At 44.9% G+C, this 13,252-nt stretch overlaps 1 protein-coding gene across 1 annotated transcript; it reads left to right on the forward strand.

The window, feature by feature from the left end:
- The first annotated feature begins 2,301 nt into the window (after positions 1-2,301).
- Positions 2,302-12,438, forward strand: LOC109733302 (uncharacterized). The gene is made up of 6 exons (XM_073497777.1): positions 2,302-2,631; positions 3,315-3,471; positions 3,553-3,856; positions 8,278-9,077; positions 9,966-10,116; positions 11,751-12,438. Exons 1-5 carry the CDS (start codon positions 2,302-2,304, stop codon positions 10,046-10,048), a joined length of 1,674 nt encoding a protein of 557 aa, XP_073353878.1. The 3' UTR covers positions 10,049-10,116; positions 11,751-12,438.
- The last annotated feature ends 814 nt before the right edge of the window (positions 12,439-13,252 follow it).

The following is a 13,252-nucleotide window of genomic DNA, read 5'->3' on the forward strand; positions in this document are numbered from 1 at the left end:
CAATTGTAATCAGTATTTATCACGTTCTGGTGATTTTAACAATTGTTTTCGTGAACAGAAAGTTTCTGGAATTTTCAGCAAGATCAAATAACTATCATCCAAGAAGATCCTATAGGTTTAACTTGGCACAAACACTAATTAAAACATAAAAACAAATCTAACCAAAGGCTAGATCAAATATTTATTCCTAAACAGAAGCAAAAAGCAAAAAACTAAAAAATAAAATTAGGTTGCCTCTCAACAAGCACTATCGTTTAACGCCCTTAGCTAGGCATAAAAACAAGGATAGATCTAGGTATTGCCATCTTTGGTAGGCAATCCATAAGTGGCTCTCATAATAGATTCATAAGGTAATTTTATTTTCGTTCTAGGAAAGTGTTCCATGCCTTCCTTAATGGAAATTGGAATCTAATATTCCCTTCCTTCATATCAATAATTGCACCAATCGTTCTAAGAAAAGGTCTACCAAGAATAATAGGACATGAAGGATTGCAATCTATGTCAAGAACAATGAAATCTACGGGCACATAGTTCCTATTTGCAACAATAAGAACATCATTAATTCTTCCCGTAGGTTTCTTAATAGTGGAATCCGCAAGGTGTAAGTTTAAAGAACAATCATCAAAATCACGGAAACCTAGCAAATCACATAAAGTTTTTGGAATCGTGGAAACACTAGCACCCAAATCACACAAAGCATAGCATTCATGATCTTTAATTTTAATTTTAATAGTAGGTTCCCACTCATCATAGAGTTTTCTAGGGATAGCGACTTCCAACTCAAGTTTTTCCAACTCAAGTTTTTCTTCATAAGATTGCATCAAAGCACCAACGATATGTTTGGTAAAAGCTTTATTTTAACTATAAGCATGAGGAGAATTTAACATGGATCGCAACAAGGAAATACAATCTATCAAAGAGAAATTATCATAATTAAATTCCTTGGATCAACAGATTAGTCTCCTTTTTTTATCAGCCCAATCCAGACCGTCTTTGATTCCCTTCAGGTAATGAGTAGTACCACTAATTGGTCAGACACCATCATGACTTGCTACAACGCCGGATCTTCTTGGGGCTTGAGTAGGCAAATTTAACCTTTCCTCGGTTGATTGAATTGAAAATTCTGACTTGACAGTGGTTATAGATCCAAACTTGACATGCCGGCGAAATAAGCTGCAGCGGAAAAAACGACGTCCTCGGCGACTTGTAATTCGACCGCTCGCTCAGACAAACAACGGTTAACATATCTTGAACTCAAAAAATATTGAACTGCCCGATTCAAAGTTTGACTGGCGAACATAATCAATCCGGTTGCGGCTCATCCGCAAATTGCAAACTTCTTGATCCCTGAGATAGAGCCCTCCAAGAACTCAACACCACCGTGTGCAGGCCCCACGGTGGGCGCCAACTGTCGTGGAATTGTCACGGCAGATGTCCTAGTGTGAGGATTTAGTCGTGAGGCCGACGCATCTATGTGGTAGCTTGAGAGGGGTTGAGCGGAATCGAGAGACGCAACACAAGACAAGGATTTCGACAGCTTCGGGCCCCGGGAAACATCATCCGGTAACAACCCTGCATGCTGTTTGTGGCTAGGTCTTATCATCATCACGAGGGAGTCGCCGTAAACCGGCTCTCCTAGTTGTGTCTAACCCTAAGATTATTTCTTTTTTCCTTCCCCCTCTTTGGGGTGCCCTGCCCCTCCTTATATATGTTGGAGGGGCGGTTTACATGTGGAGTCCTATTAGGATTAGGACTAGTCTATCTTCTATTACAAGTTGGATACAAGTCCGGGTCTTATTTCCTCGTAAAGGAAATATTCCTCATGCCTTTCCTCTTAAGCCGGCCCATCATAACGTGAGCCGGCCTACTAGGCCTTGGGCTTTGTTGTCCGTCTGACCCGCCCACAGGGTTACTAATGAGTCGCCAAGATCGGGCGGGTTACCCGTGAGTCGCCAAGATCGGGCGGGTTACCCGTGAGTCGCCAAGCTCCGGGCGGGTCACCGGTGAGTCGCCAAGATCCAGCCGGGTCATACATCCAGCCGGGTTACACCGTGGGGTATATCCCCGACAGGAGGTTTCAAATATTTCTGACTTATCTTATCCCAAGGCGGGTCTTTTTCAACAACCTCTTAACCTGCCTGATTCAAACTATCAGGGAACATCTCATTCCTCCTCCGGCGACTCAACGGGGACTCAAATCCCAACCTTCAAGACTGTGCCTGGGTAAGGGTGTATTTCATCATTCAAAACTTCATGCTTGATCGATATGCTGACATTATTGTGTTTCTTATTTTCAGTGGCATGGCCAAGCTTAGTAAAAAGGCGAAAGTGAACAAGCCGGCTGAAGACTCCAATCCTTCTGAGCCAGAGAAGCAACTGCCAGAGACCTCTCATCCAACCGCTGAAGCTATCATTGATGACCCGCCACCAGAAGAGCACGACGTCACCATGGATCATATAGAAGTTGAACCGGTCATCACTAAGCCACCAAGCCCCATCAAGCCTACTGAAGAGAAAACTGACGATGTCGTCATCACCGGGCTTGGTTATACAGCGTCGGGTAATCCTACTGCCTTATCCAAGCACAGCGCCAAAGAAGAATTTTCTGCTGCTGATATAGGCAAGTGGAAGGTAGACTTGGAAAGCTATGCTCAATTCGGCGCCCAAGAGATCCATTTCGGCTATTTGAACCGTCTGTATACCAGCCGTGACTTTGAAGCCGGTTTGGTCAACTTGATGAAGGAGCGCTATGAGGTAATCCAACAAAAACCCTCATAAATATATCTCTATCAGCCGCCAATTCTATAGAATATGATAGAATTGAATATGTTGTAGACTTTCAAATAGTCACAAATAGATGAACATCATTGCTAGTAGCCCCCAAGGGCCGGCTTAAACTATCAAGTTAAGCCGGGACTTTAATTAGTAGTAATCAACTTTGCATCTGTAGCCCCCAAGGGCCGGGTTAATCAGTATGAATAAACTGGGACTTAACACCATTGTTGAAGCCAATATCCCGATATGTAGCCTTTATAAACCGGATCATATCATTTTGCCCGGGTCATTAGATGAATTTGTCTTGAAAAGAGCAATAGGCATTAGCCCCCAAGTGCAAAGGAAAATACTTGTATTATGCTTGGGACTTCAAAAAATAATCATAATCATAATACCTTCCATGTTTGTTCATGTCGCAGGCTGAACTAACTGAGAAGGACTCACAACTCAATGATCTGAGGGCCAATATTAAGACTCAGTAATCTGAGACATCCAAGGCCAAGTCAGAACTGAAGACTGCATTGGAAAACATTGAGCAGTTGAAACAGGGCTTCAGTGCTGATAAAACCGGCTGGGAGACCGAGAAGGCGGCTCTATTAAAGAGAGCAGAGGATGCCGAAGCAGCCCTTAAACCGGTGACTGATGAGTTGTCCGGTTTAAAGCATCAGATCAACAACATGACATCAGCCATCTTCAGTAAGCAATGAAAATGACTCCTTTACACCACCAGGCACATCATAATCATCTGTTGGTTTAATAATAACTTTACTGACACAGGCTCCCGGAGCATCAAGTTGGGCTCAGACATGCGCATCAAGCTGAAGGTTGTCTACACTCTAGTAGAACAGCTATACACTAGCGCTCAACGGACCATTGTTGCCGCTATGCATAAAAAACATCCGCCCACCCTCATCAAGGATACGTTGAAGAAGTTATCAGTGCTGCTCCAAAGGATCGACGATTTAAAGCGAGCATCTGCCGGAGCCGGCGCCTTGACTGCTTTAAGTTGGGCAAAGGCATGGCAAGCCGATCTTGATCCAGAAGACTTGGCCAATGGTTGCCCAAGTGTAAAAGAAGACGGGTCTCCCTTCAGCGCTGATGACTTTGTAGAAATAGCAAGGGCAATGCGTCCATTAGCAAGCAAACTGGCTGAGGAGACCAATCTATCCCAATACCAAGCGGCTTATGATACCGAGAACAAGAAGATAAAGGCACCGGTTCATCAAGAGGTGGATCTCATCCCACCAACGCGTAAGCACACCTTCGCTCCTAACATTGATCCATCCAACCTTATTGATGATGAGGCTGTGTTTAGAGCTTTGACCGGTATCAACTAGTCTACGCCTGACTTCCAACCAATGGATAATCAAGAAGCTGAAGAAGAAGAAGCGCAGGATGATCCGGAGGCGTCAACCCGCCAAGACTCATGAGCCGGCTTACCAGTCATAGCGTTTTGAAGCTATGCCGAAAAAACACTTGTCCTTTTGGGCCGTCAGATGCCTTGTAATAGGCTAGTTAAACAATTCTGATCTGGCACGCCATCATTGAAAGATCCGCCACTTATGCTTTAGAATATTACCAATTATGCAGGTCAGACTTATTATTTTTCCTGCACATAAACCGATAACAAGTGCCCTGGCGGTTTACCCCAGGGCGGGTCACGATACCCCATATAAAAACTATTGATGACCAAATTGTCCATAATCTGGGCCGGTTTAACAAAACCTCATATAATCATAACAAAAAATATCATACATGTGATATTTGTTCACACTGCCGGCTTATCATACCTTGTGCAGTAAGGGTAACATCCCAAAGACAGAGCACAATGCCCTATTCAATTTATTCATACCGCCGGCTTATCACGCCATATGCGGCAACAGGTAACATCCCAAAGCTTAGAGCCAGAACTCCAAAGCACAAAATCATCATATGATGGCGACTGAAACGTCCAAAGCCAGTCCGGGTTAACAAAACTCCGGATAGATTCATATATGAATCGTAAGGCAACATGGCCCTAATCAGTTTTCAATCATATACCAATAGGGCCTAAAAGGTGAACCTCAAAAAATGTTCAAACCAAATATAAAACAGAAGAACAAAAAACAAGGCATTCATAGGCTGCCAAGCCTTCATATCAAGCGTTATTCAAGGGCCACGCAGCCGCTGAGTTAAACCTTAATTCAAACCTTGTAAGCCAGACCTCACATGACCAATCACCGTTTTAACTTTGACAAATTTAGGGTCTTTAAAAAGATTGATTTGTCAAGAGTACGGCGAGTCATTCCAGGATTACCTGGTCGGACTGGCAGGCAAACAAAGGCAGGATAACCCAGATTTTTTTGTGAATACACCTGGCGTCCAAGCCTATTACAAGGGTCAACAAAGCTCTGTTCAGTAACAAAGAGCTTCATTCCAGGCCTATAAGCCGGATCAATAGGGTAGTCATAGCTATGCTCAATGAGCAGGAAGCCCCCAAGTATTTTGTAATCATGGCGTACAAGTCGGATCAAGAGGGTAATCATAGCTATGCTCAATGAGCAGGAAGACCCCAAGTATTTTGTAATCATGGCGTACAAGCCGGATCAAGAGGGTAATCATAGCTATGCTCAATAAGCAGGAAGCCCCCAAGTGATCGTATGAAGTGACAATAAAGACTCATATTCTCAGAAATGAAACGACAGAGGCCCTGAATTATCAGGGATGCCGGCTTTATTATATTCGTCATAATATATACATTGATAGAAATATGTACATCACAAGAGCCGGTGGCTCAGGTGTAATATGGCCTAAGATGAGCAATGTTCCACGGTCGACGGGTCTCCTCCTCAGATTTGCGTGAGTCCTTGTGCTCTCGAACATCAATGAGGTAGTATGATCCATTGTTTAGATTTTTGCTGACCACAAAAGGCCCTTCCCAAGGCGGGTATAGCTTGTGCATATCAGTTTGATCCTGGATAAGTCGGAGCACCAAATCTCCTTCTTGAAAGGTTCTGATTTTAACCCGGCGGCTATGATAACAACGCAGATCTTGCTGGTAAATCGCCGAACGAGCCGCCACAAGGTCACGCTCCTCATCCAACAGGTCAATAGTATCCTGACGTGCTTGTTCATTATCAGCTTCAACATAAGCCGCCACACGGGGCGAGTCGTGACGGATGTCACTAGGGAGAACCGCCTCTGCTCCGTAAACCATGAAGAAAGGCGTGTAACCCGTAGATCTGTTGGGGGTAGTATTGATGCTCCATAACACTGAGGGTAATTCTTCCGCCCAACCTGGCGTCCTCTGCAAAGGGACCATAAGCCGGGGCTTGATGCCTCTCAAAATTTCTTGATTGGCTCGTTCAGCTTGGCCATTGGACTGAGGGTGAGCCACTGATGATACAAGACGAATACAAAACTCTTTCATAGCCCCCTTGGACAGATTCGTGCCATTATCAGTTATAATATTGTGGGGATAACCAAAATGGAAAATCACCTTTTTGATGAATTGAACCGTTGTCGCCGCGTCACACTTACTGACCGGCTCTGCCTCAACCTACTTCGTAAATTTGTCAACCGCTACCAAGAGGTGGGCCTTTTTATCTTTGGACCTTTTGAAAGGCCCAACCATATCAAGCCCTCAAACTGCAAACGGCCAAGCGATTGGAATCATCCTCAATTCTTGAGCCGGCACATGAGCCCGCCTTGAAAATTTGTGACAACCATCACATTTACTGACCAGATCTTCTCCATCAGCATGAGCCGTCAGCCAATAAAACCCATGACGAAAAGCCTTGGCCACGAGAGATTTAGAGCCGGCATGATGACCACAATCCCCTTCATGAATCTCTCGTAAAATCTCACGGCCCTCCATCGGAGAAACACAACATTGAAACACCCCTGTAACACTGCAGCGGTGCAACTCTCCATTGACAATAGTCATTGACTTAGACCACCGGGTTATCTGCCTGGCCAAAGTTTCATCTTCAGGTAACTCGCCCCGGGTCATATAAGCCAAATATGGAACTGTCCAATCAGGAATAGCATGAAGAGCCGCCACCAATTGTGCCTCCGGGTCAGGAATAGCAAGATCTTCCTCTGTGGGTAATTTGACTGAAGGGTTATGCAGAATATCAAGGAAAATGTTAGGTGGCACCGGCTTACGCTGGGACCCTAACCGGCTCAAAGCACCAGCCGCCTCATTTTTTCTGCGATCAACATGTTCCACTTGATAACCTTTGAAATGACCAGCAATAGCATCAACCTCGCGGCGGTAAGCCGCCATGAGTGGGTCCTTAGAATCCCAAGTGCGTGAAACTTGCTGAGCCACCAAATCTGAGTCATCAAAACACCTCACCCGGCTTAGATTCATCTCCTTAGCCATCCGAAGACCATGGAGTAAGGCTTTATACTCAGCTGCATTGTTAGTATAAGGGAACATCAACCTTAAAACATAACAAAACTTATCACCTCGTGGGGAAGTCAAAATAACTCCAGCCCCGAGCCTTCCAACTGCCTGGATCCATCGAAGTGAATAGTCCAACATGTGCTATCCGGCTTCTCCTCAGGCATCTGCAGCTCGGTCCAATCATTGATGAAATCCACAAGTGCTTGAGACTTGATGGCTGTGCGAGGCATGTATTTCAAACCATGGGGTCCAATCTCAATGGCCCAGTTGGCTACCTGACCTGTGGCTTCTCTGTTTTGAATAATATCCCCTAAAAGAGCAGAACTAACCACAGTGATGGGATGACCCAGAAAATATTGCTTGATCTTTCGACTAGCCATGAACACCCCATATACCAGCTTCTGCCAATGCAGATACCTCTGCTTGGACTCAATGAGCACCTCACTGATATAATAAACCGGCCGCTGAACCGGATATTCCTTGCCGGATTCCTTCCTTTCCACAACAATCGCCACGCTGACAGCCCGGCTATTAGCAGCCACGTATAACAATAAGGGCTCCTTATCAATAGGAGCAGCAAGGATCAGCGGCTCAGCTAATTGTTTCTTCAAGGCTTCAAACGCCTGATCAGCAACATCACTCCAGACAAAGTCATCTGTTTTCTTCATCATCTGGTATAGAGGGATAGCTTTTTCTCCCAACCGGCTTATGAACCGGCTTAAGGCCGCAATACGACCTGCTAGGCGTTGAACGTCATTGATACACGGAAGTTTAGCCAAGGAAGTAATAGCCTTGATCTTTTTCGGGTTAGCCTCAATGCCTCTTTCAGAAACCAGAAAACCCAAGAGCTAGCCTGCTGGTACACCAAAGACACATTTGGCTGGGTTAAGCATCATCTTGTAGACCCAGAGATTGTCAAAGGTCTCTTTCAAATCAACTATCAGGGTCTCCTTCTTCCTTGACTTCACCACAATATCATCCACATAAGCATGCTGATACGTCTCCATCGTATCTATAATTTTTTATGTTCCATGCCAATATATACAACTTTCATATACTTTTGGCAACTTTTTATACCCCCGGAAATAGTTGTCACCATGGCGTTTTTGCAGAAAACCCCTCCCCAAACTCCCGACACAACCCGCGCTCCTCGTCGTCTCCAATCGACGCTCCGACACGTACGCATGGACGCCGGAGCTCCCCTGCCCAGATTCGCCGCGCTGCTTCCCTGCTCTCCCGCGCCGGAGCTCCCCTACGCAGCTTCGCCGCGCTGCTCTCCCGCGCGTCCTCCTCCGTCGCTCCCTCCTGCCTCGCGCAGCTCCCCTGCCCCCTTGCCTGCCTCCCAAATCTTCCCTCTTTCATCCGCAAAATCGTTTCTTCTTCCTCCCGCTGCGTCTCCTGCTTGCGCGCAGCGACGACACGTCCTCCTTGTTGCCCACGACGCCGGAGGAGGCACGGGGCAAGCAGCAGTGGCTCGCGCTGCGCCAGCGCGACCTCGGGTGCGCGTGGGCGTACGCGCCGGTCACCGCCTCGGCCGTGCGCCAGTCTGCGAAGGAGGAGGAAGGGGATTCCATTCGCCGCCAAGGCGCCCTGGGCATGCTCCTCGAGTCCCCGCTCCTCGGGCCTCTCGTCACCTCCCTCCTCAAAAAGCAAAACCACATGACGCAGGTCCTCTCCTCCCTTGTCAGCCTTCATTTTTTTGAGATTATTTTGTCCAGCAACTCCGTGGTTTGCTTCCGTTGCACTCAGCACGATTCTGCTCTTATTAATGTTGGGGGCGAGCACATGCTGCAGCGCACGGTGATCCAGTTCTTTCATTCAGTCAAGTTCTTTCATTCAGTCAAGTTCTTTCATTCAGTTATGTTCTTTCATTCAGTCAAATTCAGTCAAGTTCTACTAATCCCGCCGCAGGGTAAGACAGTGTGTGTCCCTTTGTAATTGTCACTTGAATTTTGTATAGTTGGGATAGATGTTCCAGTTGTTTCATTCAGTCAAGTTGTACTGAAACTTTCCGCAAAAAAAAATTCTGCTGAAACCGAGAAAAGGCACAGAAACATGAATGTGCTGCCATGTGCCCGAATGTGCTGATAATTCTTTCTCAAATTACCCTGAATGTGCTGCGCTGACCTTTGATGATAGTCTATTCTTCCAAATTATGCATGAATCTGTAGCACACCATGACACTACTATTATTGGATCATCTCCATTTTTATTTTCTCCTTTAGATCATCTCCATTTTTATTTTCACTTTTCAGTTTTAATGTAGATTTTGACCCCAAAAAACACATGGTCTTTTTAACACTTTTCAGTTTGCATTATCCTGGATATAGAACATGGATCTCTGAATAATTTAAATATTCTGAATAATCCAATAATTGACAGAGGCATAACAATTGAAATGTAGCTTCAAATGTCAAAATTTAGTGTCCTGGATACAGAACATGGATCAGTTTTCAGTTTGCTTAACACTTTAGTTTGCATTATCCTTCTCTGAATAATTCAAATGTCCTGGATACAGAACATGGATAACACTGTATATTTAGTGTAGAATCCTTTTAGTAACTTTGAATTTTGGCCACTACTTTATGAACAGTATTGGTGATAATTTAATTCAGTTGGTGACAAAATCACTACTTTATGTACACATTGACTGAATTTAACTTGGAGTACAGACACTACATTGCTTCTGTGCTTACAAAATTCAGATTGAATTTCACTACCAAAAGAAAAGAAGTGGAGATTAAATGCTGCTTTCCACTTACTTCGCCTGTGTGTAACTCTTTTGGTGCATTTTCTGCAGAACCTATGCGTAGCTGCAGCATACAGGCCAGTTCATCAACTGCTCGAAGAAGAAAAGAAGGTGGCAGTCTGAACCTTTTATAAATGGAGTACTCTTGACTTAGGAAGCCCAAGCTATAGCAGATTCAAGTTCATTTAAATGGCTGATTCAGGTTTGTCTCTTTATATCCAGTTCGCATATATGGAGTATTTGCAATCAAATGGATTACTCCTTGTCTCTTTATATTTATAAATGGAGTATTTGTAAATTTTCTATTTGCAATCAAATGGCTAATTTATAAATGCACTATGCTAAGATGACCGAAGAATGTGGAGAGCAAGTTCAGATTGTTTGCCATGAGATTGATTGCATGCTCAGATTTTCTTGTACATGCTCAACACTGCCATGTTTCAGTCTTGTTATTTGCAGAACTGAATTTACTAGCACCGTTTTGCATCTTGCCATTACCGTCCAACACTGCCCTGTTTCCGTCTTCTTTTTCTACAGTTTACTCCACTGTACAGTTTGTGCATCTACAGAACATGAATATTGTGTGTGTGTATGTGTGTGTGTGTGTGTGTGTATAGATGCCCTTGATACTCCAACTAGATTCCCTTGATGTATCTGAATTTTTTCTGTATTTAGATGCCCTTGATACTCCATCTCATTTGTTGTTAGTTTCTGGAGTACACCTACCAAAATCACTGCTATCAAGAGTGCAAAATGGATCTGAATTCTGAAACTACACCATGTTCCTACTCCACTTTATGATTTTTTTAAACTGCCAAATGACAATTTATTGAAGATGCTAGTAGTATCTCTCACAAGTTAACTTAATCTTGGAAAGTTCACTTTATGTGCTCACATTCGATCGCGTGTAATAGTTCTACGAAGGTAATCTTGTAGAGAATAGGCTTAACAACCCTGCTTTTATACAAAGTTTAATTTTATGCTCAATAGACCAGCAACATGACTCTACTTTTGTATGTTGTGTAATTAATTAATCCAGAGTATGAATCTTGGAAAGTTGGAAGGCCTATCTGCATGAAGAAAAACTACAAGTGAATGCCCATCATTTTGAAAGCTTTTCCTCCTGTGGGTGCTCTAACAGCTCAAAAAAAGTGATGACATATTAAATTCCTGAATAATGTTCTTTTATCTTGAGGAAATTACATAATCAATGTTAGTGCCCGCCTAAAGGGGAAGTACTATGGGGTAAACATTTAGCCAAATGCAAATAAGAGCCGACCTGAATGTTGTTGCTTTTGACTTCAGAGTTGCAATATTGTTTACATCTTTGACATAGGATAAATGATTATAGATGCAGAGCCTTAATCATCATCCAACCACTTAGCCATCATTCCTTATAGCATTATAATCTACTGCAATTTTATCTAGATGCAGAGAAGATGCTAGTAGTAGCTCTCACAAGCAATTTGATCTAGATGCAGAGAAGATGCTAGTAGTATCTCTCACAAGTTAATTAGAACAACTGACAGTACGTTGACAACAACAGTAGATTAGAAATTGCTTCTACTCTAGGTGAGGATCAGAGATTATCCAAAGATTCAGTTAACTTCTGTTAACATTCAGTTCACTGATGAACTTTGGACATTGAGGGACACATTCAGTTAACTTCTGTGTTAACTGAATCTTTTTTGCAACATTTATGCAGAGTACATGATGCATCTTTGGTGTTTTTACATCAGAACAAAAATGTGATTTTAATGCTAATGCATCTTTGTACAGCCTTTATCCTGGATTATTTCTCTAGCTTTGTATCCACTGATTGAATTTCATCCACAGCTTGAGAACCAGAGTAAACTACTGTACTGAGAACAGCAAATTCGGCAGCAAATTGGACAGCAGCAGTAGTAGAGGCGGGCGGGGAAGGCTCACCAGCACAGGCGGGAGTGGCAGCAGAGGCGAGGCATGGGAAAAGGCAAAGATAGCATCAGAGGTCCACGACGTCAGCGTTGCCCACCAGTAGCTACATCAGAGGCAGGAGTGGCCGGAATTGTCCACGGCGCCGGCGGCTGAAGCAGACAAAATCGGAGGCGCAGGTGGGCGGCGAAGGTGGGCGGACGTTGGTGGCGACCGTGGGCTATCGTGGGCGGCGAGCTTCAACGGGGCCGGCGGCGTAGCTCGAGGCGGGCGCCGGCGCAGGTCGCCTTCACGGTGGGCGGTGCAGGTGGGAAGCCGCGACGCGGGTCCAAGCGGGCGGCGGCGCTATTGTTGGCCACGCGCTGGGACGCGGCGCTGGTGTTGGTCGCGGCGCAGGTCCAGGCGGGCGGCAGCGCCCTGGTGGATGGGTAGCCGGCGATGGCTGCAAGGCGCGGGCGATGGGGGAGGAGGAAGGAAGGAGATGGAGTTATTCGTGGCGTGTTTAAAACTGTGTTTTTTTTTAAAAAAAAAGCAAATACACTGCCCCGTGGACAACTTTTCTCGGACTGAGGGAGTACTATTTTTGAGACTAACATATTGATCCAGTGCCTAATGCCAGTTCCTGTTTGTTGCATGTTTTTGTTTCGCAGAAAACCCATATCAAACGGAGTCCAAACGGTATAAAAACTGACAGAGATTTCTTTTTGAATAAATGTGAATTTTGAGAAGTGGAATCAACGCGAGACGATGCCCGAGGAGGCCACGAGGCAGGGGGCGCGCCCCTGACCCTCATGGACACCCCATAAGGCGGTTGGAGCCCTTCTTTCGCCGCAAGAAACCTAATATCCGGATAAAAATTGTGTTTAAATTTTAATCCAATCGGAGTTACGGATCTCCGGTTATAAAATAAACGGTGAAAGGGCAGAATCCAGAGCACAGAAACAGAGAGACATATCCAATCTCGGAGGGGCTCTCGCCCCTCCCACGCCATGGAGACCAAGGACCAGAGGGAGAACCCTTCTCCCACCTAGGGAGAAGGCCAAGGAAGAAGAAGGAGGGGGGCTTTCTCCCCCTCGCTTCTGGTGGCGCCGGAACGCCGCCGGGGCCATCATCATCACCGCGATCTACACCAACACCTCCGTCATCTTCACCAACATCTCCATCACCTTCCCCCATCTACCTACAGTGGTCCACTCTCCCGCAACCCGCTGTACCCTCTACTTGAACATGGTGCATTATGCTTCATATTATTATCCAATGATGTGTTGCCATCCTATGATGTCTGAGTAGATTTTTGTTGTCCTATCGGTAATTGGTGAATTGCTATGATTGGTTTAATTTGCTTGTGGTTATGTTGCTGTCCTTTGGTGCCCATCATATGAGCGTGCGTGTGGATCACACCATAGGGTTAGTTGTATGTTGAT

The sequence above is a fragment of the Aegilops tauschii genome, chromosome 4 (assembly GCF_002575655.3).
Source record: "Aegilops tauschii subsp. strangulata cultivar AL8/78 chromosome 4, Aet v6.0, whole genome shotgun sequence".
Lineage (NCBI taxonomy): Eukaryota > Viridiplantae > Streptophyta > Magnoliopsida > Poales > Poaceae > Aegilops > Aegilops tauschii.